Source organism: Sphaeramia orbicularis, chromosome 4 (genome assembly GCF_902148855.1).
Source record: "Sphaeramia orbicularis chromosome 4, fSphaOr1.1, whole genome shotgun sequence".
NCBI lineage: Eukaryota > Metazoa > Chordata > Actinopteri > Kurtiformes > Apogonidae > Sphaeramia > Sphaeramia orbicularis.
The window spans coordinates 21219859-21237501 of record NC_043960.1 but is presented as its reverse complement, the minus strand read 5'-3'; the positions used below and the strand labels follow the sequence as shown (position 1 = coordinate 21237501).

General features: G+C 39.6%; 1 protein-coding gene across 1 annotated transcript in view; it reads right to left on the bottom strand.

Moving 5' to 3' along the window:
* ptprsa (protein tyrosine phosphatase receptor type Sa) overlaps nt 1-17643 on the bottom strand; it is a 317356-nt gene that overhangs the window by 35180 nt on the left and 264533 nt on the right. The window contains 4 exon segments of the mRNA XM_030131459.1: nt 820-995; nt 3763-3886; nt 7919-8016; nt 11800-11847. Of these exon segments, the coding sequence (XP_029987319.1) occupies nt 820-995; nt 3763-3886; nt 7919-8016; nt 11800-11847 (446 nt within the window).

Below are 17643 nucleotides of genomic sequence, written 5' to 3'. Positions count from 1 at the left end.
AAGGTTGAATAAAGAGTAAAATTAATTTGGGAGCTGCCACAGAAGTAGCACTGGGTCTTCGTGGGTTGAGTTTCCCAACAAAAGAACTTTTTTCAACAATAAGAAGAAGTACAAATAAGAAACTTCCTGTGCATGTCGTGGCACCTTTCCATGTACATAAATGCATAAAAATAAAACAAAACTGCAACCCAAGTGGAGTAGTGTGATCACACCACCCCATCTCATTCCTCCCTGCTGAAGCTCAACCACTGCGCTCTGAAAGCCCAGGGTACTCCAACTTCCACTATCAACAGATGGATGTGGGAGGCATTGGTCACAGGTACTGCAATAACTCTATAGCGCTCGCTTTCTTTAAATTTGAGTTTAGCCTCGACTGTGCACTTTTGAGAGCTTAAACTTGCTAAGCTCCGAGCGCTGTAGGGAACATGCAACAGCTTGTCGTTTCCACCGCAAATAAAGAGAGAAAACAGAGCTAAGTCTGTGAAGATACTCCCAGTGGATCTGTGGGCTAACTTATCAGATGTGCACAAGTAGACCGTCTCTGAGTTATCCGTGTTTTATCATCGTCCTCGGCTGCTTACGCCACCCCATTCAAATTTCTGCACTTCCCTGCGAGCAATTCATCTCAAGAAAATGAAGTCTGATTGCCTGGTAATGAGGTTCAGGTGGGCGGTTGGGAAATCAATGTAAAGCTGTGCCATGTTTGCCTCCTTGTGAATCAGTGATTTGATTTGGAGATTTATTTAAAAAAAAACAATATTTAAGTGGTTTGTGAGCTTACTCAACTAAACGCACCCAAAAGTGGCTCATCTTACTCACCCTGGATTTCTCCTCCAGCCTGGTCATCATGACCACAGTGGCTGCTCTCTGTTCCCACACCATCCTCCAGAAGTCACCGAACGTCTCCGGTAGCGGACCCTGGGTGGCGATGTAGGCATTTTGTTTCCTGTAGCCATCAATGTAGTTGGCGTTGATATAGTCGCTACCTGTGATTCCTGGATATAAACAACGTAAAAAAAAAAAAAAAATCAAATCAAACATTAGAACATGTTACTTTGAATTATTTATTTTTTATATTTTACTTCAGTCATTATTTGCACCTTTTTGTTCTCTGCCATCTGCCTCAACAATTCCCACTTTTCACACACTCACCCTGTCTCCCAATCAATGGAGGTGTAAAGATTTCAGACTTACGTAATGATTTTTCACACCACTTACTGTTAAAACAAGTCAAAATTGGCTGGGATCTGTTCAAAAAATTGGATTTGTCCAGAGAGAAGTTAAAGCCAATCATGTTAGCGGTTAATGTTCTTATCAGACAGATCATGGTGTTTGGAGTATAAAAACTTCCGAGAAGCACAAAAGACGATCAACATGACATTTGCGACGTATCAGATAACTTCTCTCCTTCTGCTTCGACAGGAACCCCGGTTGTTCCATAAAAATGGGTTCAAATACAGAAAACTGCTTCTCTGTCACAACTTGCCATGCTGCTGTTATATCATTTTCTTTTCTATCTCTGTGGTTCTGGCCAGGTTGCTGTTGATGTGGCGCAGCAGCTGTATCTGATTTACCACCACGGTTGGAGTGTGCTTGAAAATGGAGGATGGAGAGGGGTAAATCAGCCACTCAGCCACCGCAGCCAGGAGCTACAGCCAGCTACCATCCTTCTCAGACCGCCACCATGCTCTGTTACACACCGCTACTACTAAATCTAGCCGTAAGGAACCCCTCTGCTTTGTTGGGCAGACAGATGTGCAGTGGCAACGTTTTAATGTCAAGGATGGTGTGTAGAGCTTGGGAGTGCTTGCAAAAATCCACTTTACAGTAGCTGTATGTAAGTATCAAAGAACTGCAAAGCCTTCTTTAATGTCAGTACTAGGCTTCCAAAGCTAAAACATGTAGCTTACTCCAAGGTTTCTTTTGGATCACTCGTGATCAAAAGAGGACCAAGTTCTGTTGTGTTCTATTCTCATCATGTGAGGTAACAAACTGTAATCATTCTCTGATCTTTTGTTATAATGCATGAACAATCTGCAACAAACAATTGTAGTATGGAGTCTATTTTTTTGGGTTGTAAATCTGTAGTAAGTTGTCATGGCTGCCTTGCAACAAAACAACAAATGCGTCTTAAATAATGATGCAAAAAACCTTTTAATGCGATTTGTTATATAGAAGGAGAAAAAAAATAAGCAGCAATAGAAGCCAATATATTGTGTATGTAAACAAGATAATCTGTGATTAGGTCATGTCTAACACGGAGCATCTGACAGCGATAAGATGCAACGTCACCCATCTTCATTTAACCAACTTCTACCGTCCTGTCAGTTGAAAACAGACTCCTGTGTGGTGGCATCTGTGTTCACCAGTCACGTCTCTTTGACTGACATCTCCTCACTCAAGCGACAAACAATGAAACACTCGACTGGGCTAATTTAAGAGAGGAGACGCAGTGAGGACAACAACCAAGGTGGAGAGGAAAAGTACGATAAAGAAAGAAGAGATACAGTGAGAGAGGGCGAGAGAGAGACACTGTGGAGAGGAACAAAGACGAAAAGAAAATAATTAAAGAAAGAATGGAAATAAGGAGGAAAGAAAGAGCAAGAAAGGCAAATGTAATTAAAACGGATACCACGTCGCCCAATCCGACTGTGGTGCCTTAGCTTTAGTCATAGCTAAGTGAACAGAGAATGGCAGCGTGCATGAATTGTTCTACTGCTGCGACTAATGGCAAAATCACTGCAGTGTAAAATAGAAATTTCAGACTTGATTAATTTATGTATTTATGGACGAGGCATTTTTTCCCAGGGATAATTTTGTTATGCATGTTGTTGCACTCTCAAATTGGCCTGACTTTTGCGAGATGTCAAAATCAAGTTGGAGCAGTTAGCTTAGACAAAAGGAGAGAACGGTGGAGTAGAAATCTTGGCTCTACTGCGAGGACTTGGGAACTCTGATGATGCAATACCAGAACAATGACAATGATGAAGGGTGACTGCCTCTGACAACGTCCCAAAAGATTTAGGAGTCAGAGGAAGAGTTTTTGTGGTTCTGAGATTCTCAGTGGTGTGTTTATGGGAAGTTGGAGGGAAGACATGAAAGAAGGGCAGATAGGATGAGACAAATAGGACGGTGCAAACACTAGTTCAGTTCCTGGGTCATGCTGAGTGTGAGATGGAACTGAATGTTGGGCCCAAAGATGAGCTCAAACAAGTCCTAGCTTCTTTCTCAAAATAATTTTATTCTATAAACGGCTTAACTGCTAAGAACTAAGTTGAGGTGAAACAAGTTCTCAGTTAGCCTCCAACAAAATATTGTTTTGCTCTATAAATTCACTGGTCTGTGGGAACAGCAGTGCTGAACTGAATCTGAACTTGACTTGTGTTTTATTCTATTCTGCTTTATGCTACTGTGATGAATCAAGACAATTCATGAGTAGTCCAGTCTGAACTACAACAGTTCTTCTCTCTCTGATCTTTTCTCATTATGTCTCATGCATTGAACTGTAGTTCAGAAAGCTTAATCTAGTATTTCTGTGCTATCCTACAATAAAGATATGCAAGTTCAAGAATCTGATGCCTTAATGTATTCTTTTCTGTGCTGCAGAGCTAAATTGGTCTCCACTATCTAGTCCCATCTGGTCCAATGTATGTCTGCAGAGAATAAATTCCTAATTACTTAAACTAACTGTGCAGTTATGAGGTCTCCCCAAATGCACTGAGCTCATCTGGTGGTGAGGGTGTTAGGATGGGTGAACCTTACCCTCAATCGGAGCCAGGATGACACGGGAGTGGTCGTAGGCGATGACGTTTGCGTACCGATTCTTGGGCTTATTCACTTCCAGGTTGGAGTGCTCCCAGGTGAACTGCTGGCCTGGATCGATGGACTGAAAATGGAAAGAGACGAGCAGAAGATACACACCGAAGAAATCAGTGGACCTGACTGATAAGATATGCCATTACATAAAAAAAACGTAGAAGTAGGGGGAGAGAGAGTGTGAGATGGTGATTTCCCCAAAGGAAAACGTCTACAGTATCATGAAAATATGCTCACCGCCTAGTTTAAATACATACAGCAGCTGTACACACTGCTCTATCAGGATCATTAATGCAGCTAGTGCATAACGGCAAAAACAATATTTATGAAGGTGGCAGCTTTCCCCCTTGAGGGAAGAGTGAGGTGCGAGGCCTGACTGGTGGGTGTAAGACAAATTCAGCTGCCTCTTTAAAATATAAGGATTACATATAAATATTCAGTTGCCTTGTCAGGTTTATTTAGTATTCCATTACAATTCGTTGTTTGCTTATAGCCGCCTGGCGCTCTGTTGGTGTGGGGAAGAGAGCTTGAAGGATATTTTCCTGTTAGAGGCAGGGGGGGTTGGAGAGAGACACTGGGGCTAAATGAAGTCCAACTGGAAAACCGAACTAACAATTTGCATGCAATCATTACAGCAATCAGGTCAGGTCCTTCTGTTTTAGCTCTGTTTTGCCTTTTTTCTTTCTGTTTTTTCCCTCTACCCTCCTTTTGTGTGCCTGTTTTCCTTATCTGTATCTCTTCATCTCCCTTTCAAAAGCATCCATGTTTTTGTCCTTATTTCTTCCTCGCTATCTCTTTTCTATCTTTCTCCTCCTCTGTGATGTTAACACTCCCTCTCTGTGTAGCAGCCGTCTGCCTATTTTACTTCTATTTCACTTTTTTTTTTTTCTAGTTTTACCTCAAGGCTGGCCTGGAAGTGTGTGTATAAAGATTGGGGTCACTTCTCTGAGACATCACTCAGATTGAAAATTAACAACTGCATTTCAGTAATATTTGTGCCAACACTCAAGCATTGAATTTGACAGAATAACCACATCCAGAAATGATTTCAGGTTACAGGTAGATGTTCTACCTTCAGCTCTTAAAAACAACCTAATATTATCATGAGAGGGTTTAGAATAACGCCAAACAAAGGGTCCGGATTTTAAAAAGTGATTCACCACTGGACACAGCTGTAACTTAAAAGAATGGGCTTTGGTAGTGAAATTTCTGCAGTTCTTTTACACAGGTGAGTTTGACTATGAAGCTTATGAAGTTATTACGAGGGCCGTTCAATAAGTTCATGGCCTCACCCAGAACAGAACAACACAGACTGATAATTTATATTTTATTTTTCAACATAATCTCCATTTACAGCAATGCACTTGGTCCATCGATGTTCAAGCATCACTATCCCATCACGAAAGAATGTAACATCCTGTATTATAACAACCAGTATTTCTGGGTGAGGCCATGAACTTATTGAACAGCCCTCGTATGTCATGTTATTATCTTTGCAAAGTTCACTATTTGTTCATCCACAGTTCAGACTAAACTGTGACAGTTCTGACCTTGTTTGGATGATTCCGAATATATCTTTAGTGCTAAACCGTACAGAAAACAAAGGTAATTTGTGGTTTGACTGTCTAAAACACAGCTAGCGCTAACAGAGCTACAATGTAAACTATCAGCTGATGCAGCACATGAAGCTTATAAGACAGTGTTACTTTGACCGACTGTTCAAACCAGCTATGACTTTTGTTTTGGGGGTTTTTTTTGTAGAAAACTTGATGATATCATACTACAGATATGTGTAAACAATGAACTTTATACTTTTGTTACATCCAGCTTTATTTTGGAAAGCTTCCTGCCGGTCCACCTGGGCTAGTGTGACGGCAGTGACTATATAAGCAGGTGCTATGTTACTCTTACTCTCTATCTGTTGCAGCTTTATAAGCCATTGACTTCAGAAACACATTTGGGTGCTTGTATCAAGCTGTTTGGTCTTTGTTTTGGTTTGATTCAATTTTTACCCTTGGCCACACTGGCTGCAGGGTATTGTTATCAGCTGGTCATCCATCCGTCTGTCTGTCCAAAGACTTAGCCATGCACTGATAATTCAAGCCACTGGGGGCAGTAGTGCGCCTGATAAATTAGGCCAAGGGTTTTCAAGTGCACACATGTTATGTTCTATTATTTCAACAGTGGTCATATGTCCATTATTATGTTCAGCTCATGAGCCAGCCATAATTCTTTATTCAGTGAATGATATTGTGGATGCGTACCAATGATTTGTTGGTAGTTGTGATGATGTTCTAGTATTCAGGTCTCCTCATCATGTTGAGAGTTTTGCTTATCATTACTACATATAACCTCTTTATATTTCATGATTTTATTATCATTTGACCATCCTCTCCATCATCTCCAATCCCCCTCTCTAACTCCAGCAAGTCAATGATGATAAATTCAAAGACGAACGACTAAAGTCCAGAATGAAATGCTTGCTAACTACCTGACAGTAGATACATAACAAACTCAGCTTCAGTAGCATCAGGTAAAACTGCTGCTGCCTGTTTTACTCAGGTTTGCGCGTCAGATCATCTCCTCTTCATCTCCGCTCCCCAGCTGTGATGCCCTGCTCTCTCTATATCCTCAGTGAATCCTCATCATTAACCAAGCTCCCCTACCTCATCTTTCTCTCTCTGCACTCTTCCCTCGTCCCTCCATTTTTCCTCCTCCCTCACATCTCGCCTGCCTAAAAACCAATCAGTCAAAGCCCCGTAGAGCTGCGCTTGGCAAGCCGGGGCGCCCGGACGAGCAGCCATTCATCAAGAAAATAACAAAATTAAAATTACACTTCTCTATTTAATTTGGTCATTTATTTTTCTTGGGGGTTGCTTGTGTGAAGGGGCAGGGGGGGACAGAGAAAGACTGAGCGGAAGAAGAGAGGAGCGGACGGTTTAATTCTCTCTCAAAGCCAAGTAATTAGAAGTTGTAGTTGCAGCAAAGCGTCAACTTTGGCATCACATCTCTCGTCTCTCTTCCCCCCAAATGGAACAAGCTTGTCCATTTGGTACACAGCCCGGATGTGGATTTATGAATAATAGATACCCAAGAAATACTGGATCGCTATGAGAAGTCATTATCCACCAACATCCACCGGCAGGCATGATGACGGCAATCTATGCTGGTGTACCCGCTTTCTACCTTTGCCTGGCGTGCAGCAAGGCGACAGGCAGTGTGATTTAGGGATGGCGAGTAGGGGATATTGCTTGTATGCAAACGAGAGCTGATTCAGCGCTCCTGATTTCTAATCAACTCTGGTGTCATTTATAACCGCCGCAGTCTCAGAGCTCAGACAGCTCAGTTCCCCTCTGCACACACTCAAACACACATACAAGTACTACGCCGAAGCCTGTCTACCACCGCCCCCCTCCCCTTTACACACACACACTCACACACGCACGCACACACACACACACACACACACACACACACACACACACACACACACACACACACACACACACACACACACACACACACACACACACACGCACACACACACACACACACACACACACACACACACACATACCCTCTGTGGAGCTCTACATTAAAACCCAGATAATTTCTTCAGTCTGGAAGGCCAGCTTTGTCATTAAGTTTGATACCATATGTTTAGATATTTTTTGGAGGGAGCTATAAAGCGAATTCAGTGTTGTTCAGCGTTACTTGATTTTCCTCAAATTTAATTTGTTAGTCAAAGTCTGTTCTTGAACTCTACTTTACAATCACTTTACTTTTTAAAATGATTTCTCCACTGGCATTTTATGAGTAAGGATAAACAATTCAGGAACAATTGATGTTCACTGACAAACACAAATTTTGCTTCGTAATATTCAGGCTGCAAACACATTTGAGTAGATAACCCACTGACTGTAACGTATATTTTATAATTGTTTAAACCGAATTAGATGCAGAATTATCTACACAACACATAAAAAATAGTCATTGCTCTATGCAGAAAGGGACTGGACTGTATCCCTCCAATAAATAAATAAGACTTTAAAAGATCAATGCTTTAAATAAACCTTTACTTTTGACCTGTTGGCCTCCTCACCTCATATTCCTGGGAGAGTTTGAGGTTGTCATTGGCCTTTAGAAGCTCTGTGTGTTCAGCCAGCTCTGAGATCGGGATGGGAGGATGATTCATCATACCTGTTTGCCAAAAAAGAAGAGAAAAATATGAAAGAGATATCATTAATAGGGTAAACATTCCTCACTTAAATATCAACACCGTTTGAGGGTGGGGAGATGCTTACATAACAGTGGTAGTCGGGTGGTTGTGGTGAGGAAGCTTGTGCAAAACACGGTGAATGACACAAAACAGCAAAATGCATTGACTAGTGATGTTACAGGACTTGATTCGACCAGGCCAGAGTTCAACAACTATGTCTGATTCAATACCCAGACTAAATACGAAAATAACTTTAATTGCTATGTTATACCAAGAGATATACAGAGAAATACACCAGTGTTACCAAAGAAAAATCCCAGTGCAACTGTGTCTCAAACATTCAGAGGCATCAATTCTTTTTATTAGTTTGGCAACATACAGGATGAAAAATATGATGTTTTGATGGTTAAATTCCAGATAAGAAATACAACAGCCCTCTAGACTCTTTATGGCACATCAATGATATACGTAGTTGACTAAAATATCGAACACACCTCCATGAATTCAACATTTGCTTTTAGTATATCTATTAACTACTAAAAAAGAAAATTTCATTCCAAACGACCACAATTCGGTAGAAAATAACATTGTTGTAGAAAAGATTGTTATGTTATGTTATGTTCTACTCTAAATATATTTCACAAGATGTAATTTGTTATCACACATAATGCAATTGTTGAGAAATGTTCTTGGAACGATAACCAGTTTTGACCTTTCCTAGAATGAAGCCCTGACCTGGCAGCTTGTGAGGAGGGGGGTGGGTGGGACGATGGGGGTAATATGAGGAGATTTAGAAGGTGTTAACAAGTGTGAGTGATGCTGAACGACAAAGTGAGCTGCTCCAGCCATTGCAAAGCAAGCATGTATCTGTTTCTGCCCGTGTCTTTAAAGGCCATTTCCCTCAAACCAGTGAACCCTCCTGGCTCTAAGATGAATACCCCCAGTAAAAGAAAAATGATCTTGGACTGTCAAATACAAGCTCTTAAAACCATTCTGTCATGTAGCCTATCCCAAGCAATTCCAAGACAGAACTAGCCTCTTAGCTGGGTGGGTAAATTGTAATTTTTTTTTTTTCTTTATACTTCCACTGATATCTTCAGTACATTGTGTTGCTGCTGCTACACTATTATCAGCCCTGCTGTGCACTCCAGTTCACTAATCCATTTAGAGGCATAATGCTCAGGCCATGTAATGGAATATGGAGCAGCCATAGATTGTGGCCGTGTCCCTGCATGCGGCCTGGCAATACTTAACACTCACATATTTTTAGTAAGAGGCCTCTTTTCCTGCTGAGTGGGGAGGTCAAAAGTCAACTAAATGTTGATATCTCTTCACAAAGAAAGTTTCCTAGGCTTAATTGAGCATGAAAATCAGTATAATCACATTAACCATCCTTAATTTTCCCTTTCTGACAATGCTTAATATCCCTTACAATGTCAAGGGGGTCACTGGTGTTTTGGCTGCTTTTGTTGAGCTTAAGAAGGGGAACCCGACTCTCTGTGCTGACAGTCTTCATTAGTAATGGCAATTTATTTTACAGTGAGGGAACAATGCAGCGGCATCAATTACATGAAGATTAACAAAGATTATAATGCATATGTGAGATGAATGGAGATGACAGTGGATGCCGTGACATCCTCCAGGAAAATGAACGGACACACTGCATTAAGAGTGCATTGAAAAGAGTTGTGCAACAAGCATCGCTGCCCTTTTTAATGAATCGTTTAAATGCTGTTTACGGAATTAATTGTTTTCCTCGATTTCTGACGTTCATTTTTCTTTATTCAATTCAACGCCCTACTATAAGAACACATCAAAAATCTTGAAAGGCAATAGGGGAATTTAAATCATATTAATTGCATTTTGAGGAGAAAACTAATTTATTTGTTTGTACTTTTCTTTGTTTATGCTGTTTGTTCCTCAAAGAGCTAACAGAGCAGGCAGATATTGGCACCAATGCTTGAGAATAAGACAGAGTTATTAATCACTCCTGGTGTTGGAATTCACAGAGATAAGAATCTAGAAAAAATAAATAAATAAAAATTGCAAATTAAATTTAGCTGTCAGTTCACTTGCCACAAATTCAAAGGGAAAAGGTATCAGAAGCTACGAGTGAAATGAAATTAAAAAAAAAAAAATGCATATGTAAATGGGGGGGCCCTTGCTTCTCCTTGAGAGAACAAGAGCGGGTTGTTTAAGGGGAGATCAAAGAATGTTTGTGTTGGGCTGGTGTGTGTGTGTGTTCTTGTGTAGCTGTCTTTGCATGCATCTGTGTGTATTCTAGAGCGTGCATGAATTACAGACACACTCCAATTCCAACAGTTCCTCTAAGTTTGTTTACTACCCACATTACTGTCTGCATATATAAGTACCTGCTACTGTTATTCATATATCAGGAAAAAATGTTTACTTACACATCTAAATAAACTATAATGCATTGCCAGTGGAGTAGGCTTAAGGTTATACATTATGGTTTTTACTTATTTCCTCAAACTTCCCTCAAACTTTTTGGGAAAGATGTGTGAAAAGTACTTAAATACGCAAAACTGTATGTTTAACTCCATTATTTTACCTTTATCCCATTCTGCTCTTTGCCAACATAACCGCCCTAAGCTGCATCACGGCTGAACCCATCTGTTTGTGCATCTTTCTCTCTAACTCAGTATACTTCTGGAACCTTACATATTTGTTTTGTTCTAAAGAAAAATGAGGCGATTCCAAGCCTTTTTGTTTTCTTATTTGTATTGTCATTTCCAGACTTGCACATGGATTGCAATGTATCGCTGTAAGAGATTTACTCTAAATACGGCTTTACTATAACCCTTACTTAAGCAAAGTCATTCAAGGACAACATTTAGCTACTCCTAAGCTTCCAGTCACTTCTTTACTATAGCTTTTCAAATCCAGATATACATTTTTTTCACCCCAATCAACAGCGTGATCAATGAACACAGAAAAACAAACTAGCAGCTAATTACACATTTCCAATCCCCCCGATCTGCAGTCGATGCGACTGAGAAATATAATGATTCTTTTTGATAAGTCAAACCAATCTCTTTCCAAAAGCCTATTTGTGATGTTGCCCATTTCCATATAAAAGGGAAGAAGACTGTGGGTAAGCAAGTAAGGGAATAAAGGGTAGAGTGGGGGATGAGGGAAGAGGAAACCCAGAAACAGCCTTTTCTTTCACATGATCCTTTTGCAGTGAGCAGCGAAAAGGGGTGATCAAATGTCGAGCCATTGTTTGCCACTGCTTTAATTAATTCTGCTCGTTATCTCTGAGCACAGAAAAGACCCCGTTAGTTCAGAATGGAAATGGAGCAGTAGTGGGGAAGGAGGAAGAGGAGGAGGAGGAGGAGGAGGAGGAGGAGGAAGGTGAAAGGAGAGCAACAATAAAGAGGTGAAGGGAGGAAGAGAAACTGGATTACAGATTGTAACCCCATTAGATTAAAAAAAAAAAAAAAAACACCTATCATCCATCTTTACATCAACATAAGTGACTGCACAGGTTATTTATGCATGGTGGATTAATGCACAGCCAAAAGCTCAAGTGAATGACATCCAATTAAATGTGAAATAATAAAACAAAACCAGCCCAATATACCGATAGAAACCATAATGAAATTAATTAGTGCGGGAAATTTTTGCTGCATCATGTGAAAAAATAAACAAATGCAAATTATGTATTCATAAATGGAGGCAAGCAGTGCTAAAAAACAACAAAGAAAGCTGGTACGCAAATGCTAAAAAGCATAGAGACTAACTTTCATCATCAAAATCTGCTTCACTCTGAGGGCTGCTTAGACCAGAGTCTGTAAAGAGCAAACATAAGGGGAAAATGCGTTTTAAGAAAGCTCCAATGCAACAGAAAATGCTATGAAGAAAACACAAAATTCAGTACAGAAAGGCATGAGTAATGAATGAATTTTTTGAAAGTTTACCAGACAACTGTATTCAGGGTGGTCTAAGTGACAGATGTGAGGTGAGACTGTGAACGTGGAAAAAGTAGGGCAAATACTTTTCAGATCATACCAGACCCTCACTTCCACTACCAAATCTCAATCAGAGTCATAGTCACCTCGGGAGCAATGTGGTTTGCTTCTGCTGTGCCTGCTGGAAAAAAAAAAAAACCCTGCTGCCAAGCCACATATAAATGGTCATAGAGATCAGGGATAAGAAAATTGATTTACTATCTTTAAGCTTTAATAAACAGCAGTCGGAAGGGCCCTTTCAGTTGGACGAGAAAGACACAGAGAAGGGAAAAACCAGCTTATGTTTCCTGGTGAAAGCAAACTCTGAAAGCTTTCTTTGTCCACGGCTAAACGCTGAGCCACTGGGAGTGAAAGGTGTGGAAAAGTGTCCGCATTCTTGGTTGACAGCTGTGGAGCCAGAGCTGATGGGAGTCAGAGCTCTGCGGAGTGTGGTGATGGTTCAAAGTCTTATCTGCTCCAGAGGAGAAGTCCTCGGAGGCCACAGCTAGTGCTGCTATATCTGGAAAGGCTTCGGTCTTCCAAGCTGTTCGAGCAGAAAGAAACCATATGTGACACTATTCGGCACAAATGGACGTGCGGTAAAGAGATGCGGTTTGATGGAATTTCTGCTCATCGAGTGAGTAGCGATAAAAGCTGAGTCTTACAAAACAGAATTACTCAGTGAAAAGTAAGAGGGGATAGCTTAATGCAAAGATGATATATCTGATAAAAGCCATCAGAGGATTTCTGAAGATATAAGAAAAAAGAAACATCACTTCGACAGAATGAAAAACACTGTTCACTCTTTGTCTGTCAAAGACATTTGTCGCTTTTCCATTGGACATCTGTGCAAAACTTTACCAATATTTACTAAATGTGAAAAAAACAGAAGTGTGTAATGTCAGTTTTTCCATTAAATCACAAATACGATGATTTTTTTATTTATTATCGCGAGATGACACGGGACGTCATCCCATAAACATGGCAATGAACGTAAATATGGTGTTGATTTACAGATATATTCATTATTATTATATATTACCCATCTATTTTGTACTAAATTTAAAAATTATTTGGTTTCCTGGTGTGTCCACACATACCGCGCCATGTTTCTTTTAAAACTCTTCTTCTTCGCTTGTTGTAACATCTGTCAACATCCATTTTTTTAAATTCACCTGACTCTAGTTGCAGAAAAATGTCTTTCCAACGCAGTTTTGTGTAATATACCAATTGTGCCACACTCAAAAAACCACTTCTTGCCGGCGCAAAAACTTCTAATCGAAAAACAAGAGTTTTGGCAAAATTGTTTTTTTCATTAGGTAAATTCATTTTTCCATCAGGTAAATTTTTATGCACAAGTTATATTCACACAATTTGAGGGTGACTGGAAAAGCGACTAATAACTCCTTAATGTCAACTGTCGCAAATTTTCATCAAACCCTTTCCATTACAGAATCAGCTGCAATAGCGCATATATTCCTCCAGTGCCGGATCGGGCATATTTGATACGTACCTAGTCATGACACTAAAAATAAATTCAGTGGCATCAATAAAACTATCTCCATCTCCTGAGCTGGGACAATCTATTGTATTACTTTTTCTTCACTACTGACTATTATGCCTGTTGTCGCAAATTTGTATAATATCTGTATTTTTTTAATCTATTTTATGTGCTGTAATCAAATGAACAATCTCTTAATTTAGCATCTGCTTGACAGCAAAAACACACTTTATTTTTTTAATACACTTGTGCATAAACTCAGCTGATAAAGGGATGAAACAAACCAAAATCACCTTTAGGATGATGCAAAATATTAGTTGCTCGACTGAATTCGGGTGGGTTTGTTCATTCACTGGTGTCTGGAAGCAAGAGGGTGTCAGGCCAAATGAGTGCAGAAAAATGAAGACTTCAAACACCCCCCTCTCCCTAATTGATTTGTGACAATGACTAATTAAAGCTAGCGGGGGGCACTCTGATGCACTGTCTCCAAATGTCATTCATCACAGCGGGGAAGCAGATACAGGCATGTCTGATTATGTTTATGTGTGGATGTGTGCTGTGTCTGTGTGTTTTGACGGAGCTGTTTGTGAGGAGGAGGGCACGGTTGTTACAGTTGTTGCTGTAATCTGGAGTAACAAGTGTTGCTGACGCACACAGACGATTGGCTGGTGTCTACGGGTTCCCGCATTGCTGTCTGTTTGTTTTTACATCAGGAGAAAGAGAAGGGCGTATGAAGAGACTTTACTGGTTTAAAATATAGACGAGAGATGAAAGAGTGAACTTCATCTCACATCAACTGTCTTTTAATTTACCTGAGGATATTTTTTGGGGGGAAAATTTTTAACTAGTGAATCTCAAGATGATAAACTTTTGAGGTAATATATGTATCTACTTATAAAGCACTTTAAAACAACCACAGTGGACCAAAGTGCTGTACAGAAGAATAAAAGCACAATACAAATTAATAAAAGCATTAAAAAAAAAAACATTAAAATCAAATCAAATAAATAAATAAAACAAGTTAAATTATAAAAACAGAAACAAAATGTCAACATTGCACGAGTGTTAAAAGGCCAAGGAGAACAGGTGGGTTTTAAGAAGAGATTTAAAACGCATAAAGAGGAGGACTTATTGTTAAGTATTTTTTTTATTGTTGCTGTGATTGTTATTGTAATTTGTTAATTATTTTTCAATATTGGGCAGGGCCAGGGCACACTGCGTTTCAATACCATGGTATTTGTACCCTGAACGCACATGACAAATAAACTTGAAACTTGATTTATGTACTATATACTGACCATTACCTGCACACAAAACATTATGTGATCACTCCTGTGCAAAGAGTGTGGAAGCAAAACGACAAAGTTTTCAGTCCAAAATATCTCTACGCCATAAAACAGTTAGCTTTCATTTATTATCAGTAGTCTTTAGGTTGTTTGGCAGTAGCAAAGAGAATACAAAACTGCACTGCTTTCAGTCCAAATTGTTCTTTGTTCTTTGTTTGTCGGACTATCAGAATTTGGGTCTGTCTGTTGGAAATGGAACTGGAGAGATTTTCACGAAGCTTTGTTGAAGGGTAGGGCACATGGCATGGATGAACCCCCCATATAATCTAAAGCACAAAAAAAAGGGGAGTCTCAGATTGTTTTTCACCTTCCTTAACATGGGAGAGTCCCAGGTTATTTAACTTGAAATACTATCAGTTAAATGAAATTAGAACTTAAACCGTATAGCATAAAAGTTCAGTTACACTAATAACTTAATGTCACCTACAGACAAAAATGAAGAAGACACAAATAAAAAATATCTAAAGACAAAAGATTAAATGTGGTAGATTTCACTGCTAATGCAACATTACACTGCAAAATATTTGATTCTTACTAAGATAAAAACAACCTGTTAGGAATTTTATCTTGTTTTGAGTTAATTTCTTACTTTAAGTGTTCGTACATTGTAGATATGCTTATTTTTAGATTTCATTCATTCATTCATTCATTATCTGAACCTGCTTTATCCTTACTAGGGTCACGGGGGTCACTTGGAGCCTATCCCAGCTACATAGGGGCGAAGGCGGGGTACACCCTGGACAAGTCTCCAGTTCATCGCAGGGCTGATATATAGAGACAAACAATCACTCTCACATTCACACCTGTGGGCAATTTAGATTAACCAATTAACCTATCAGTATGGTATATAGTGTATAGTATATTTTTAGATTTAACAAACTTAATTCAAGAAATCTTGTCAAGCGAAATTATCTTGCTGCATGGACAGATATTTCACTTGTTTTGAGTACATTTTTAGATTTAGTGTTTTTATCTTATTTTTAGACACCCCTTTTTGCAGTGTAACGGTTAACCTGCCTCTAGTTATCTCAGTTCCAACACCTCAAACCATCACTTTTCTCAAACAACGATCATCTTGTTAATGTTAGATCTTGATTTTCAAGTTAATCACAGAAAATGTTGGACTGTCACAGGACAAACCTTTATCACCATTTTTTTTTTTTTTTTTTTTTTTATGAAGTGAACTGAGACACTTCAAAGATTTCCCAATAGACCACATTAAAACAGATCAGCCTCTGGTGTCCTACACACACCTATAGGTTTTTATTAGTAATTGATTAGTTTTGTTTTCATCTCGGTTTGTGTGTTTGTCTGTTTGTTTGTCTGTTAGCAAGATAACTAAAAAAGTTATGGATGGATTTTCATGAAATTTTCAGCAAATATTGATACTAATACAAGGAAGAAATTATTAAATTTTGGTGGTGATCGGGGGGGGGGGGTGGGTGGACGGGACTGATTTGCCTTGGCAGAGGTCTGTGCCTTCCGAGTCCTTTTCTCGTCTTACATCTTTAATCTAAATATCTACAGATTATCAATCATTAATTAAAGAAGAAGAAGAGTATTGGCCTACGAAGAAGTCTGTGCTCTTCAAATGTCCTTGTACTTGCGGTTTTTAATGGCAGTAGTAGAACAGGTACAGTACAAAAAAATGAGAACAAGACAGACAGTGACTGAGAGAAAAGGGGGGCTGTGGGGGGGGCTGGTTGGAGATAGACAGTAGATATCCACTGAGTCGCGCTGCATCATTAGTTTGGCCCATTTGCCAATTAAACCCCAGGCACCAATGAAGATAATGACAAAATGAGCCACTTTGCGCCCCAAGGAGTTATGGGATGTCACTGTCACATGACCTACAGGCCTTTAAGCAAATATACAGAAGCACATACACCACATAGACACACACACGTCTCAAACGCATTAGCCAAGCTTAGCCTATTGAGCGCCTAATCAAAAACATATTTTTTATTCCCCAGCACCACAGGGGTCAGTGAGCATACAGAAGATTGCCGATGTAGCATATGCTCCGTTGGATGGAAAAGGCCTTGGATAAGTGCACTGGGAGTATGCTCATTTGAACAATGGTCACTATTAGCTGATGGGGATGTTCACAAATGCTCACCGGCCCACTTAATTGGGCCAAAATGTCCATTCAAATTAAATTCCCTGTGCGCAGAGATAGCAACATCGCCCGGTTCCGTGGAACAATGGTTAGGCTGTCAAATGAGAATGCTTGTCATATATAAAAGAGAGGTCTTTGCACGTATTGGTGAATACAGAGCAAAAGAGAAACTGTGACAAGAATGATATTATTTAAAAAATCAGCAGAGAACAGTTGCGTGCATGGTAGAAAATGCTGGAAGTCAGAAAGACAAATAGATAGAATGACCATTAGGACTTTGTCATTATAGAACCACTGATAAGGCTCTGAATACCATGGAAGACAAAGATGAAACAGTACATTAAAACTCCACACAGGAAGAAGATATTCCTTCCATTTATGTATTGTATCTCTGTTTTTTGTTTTGGTTTTTTTTTCCAAGATACCAACCCACAGCAGTATGTCTGAGCTCCCTGGAAGCTGAAGAGAAATGTTGTTCTGAAATCCAAGCCTTTTGAAGGCAGTGACTGGCCATGAATGACGGATAGATGGCTGACAGACAAGCAGGGCAGGAGACCAAAAGGCAAGAGGGAAGAAAAGTGGAGGAAAAAAATGAGAGAAAATGGGGTAGTTGTGTTTATTCCACTTCTGAAGGCTTTACTATTTTCTTTGAGTTGTATGGGGGTAAGAAT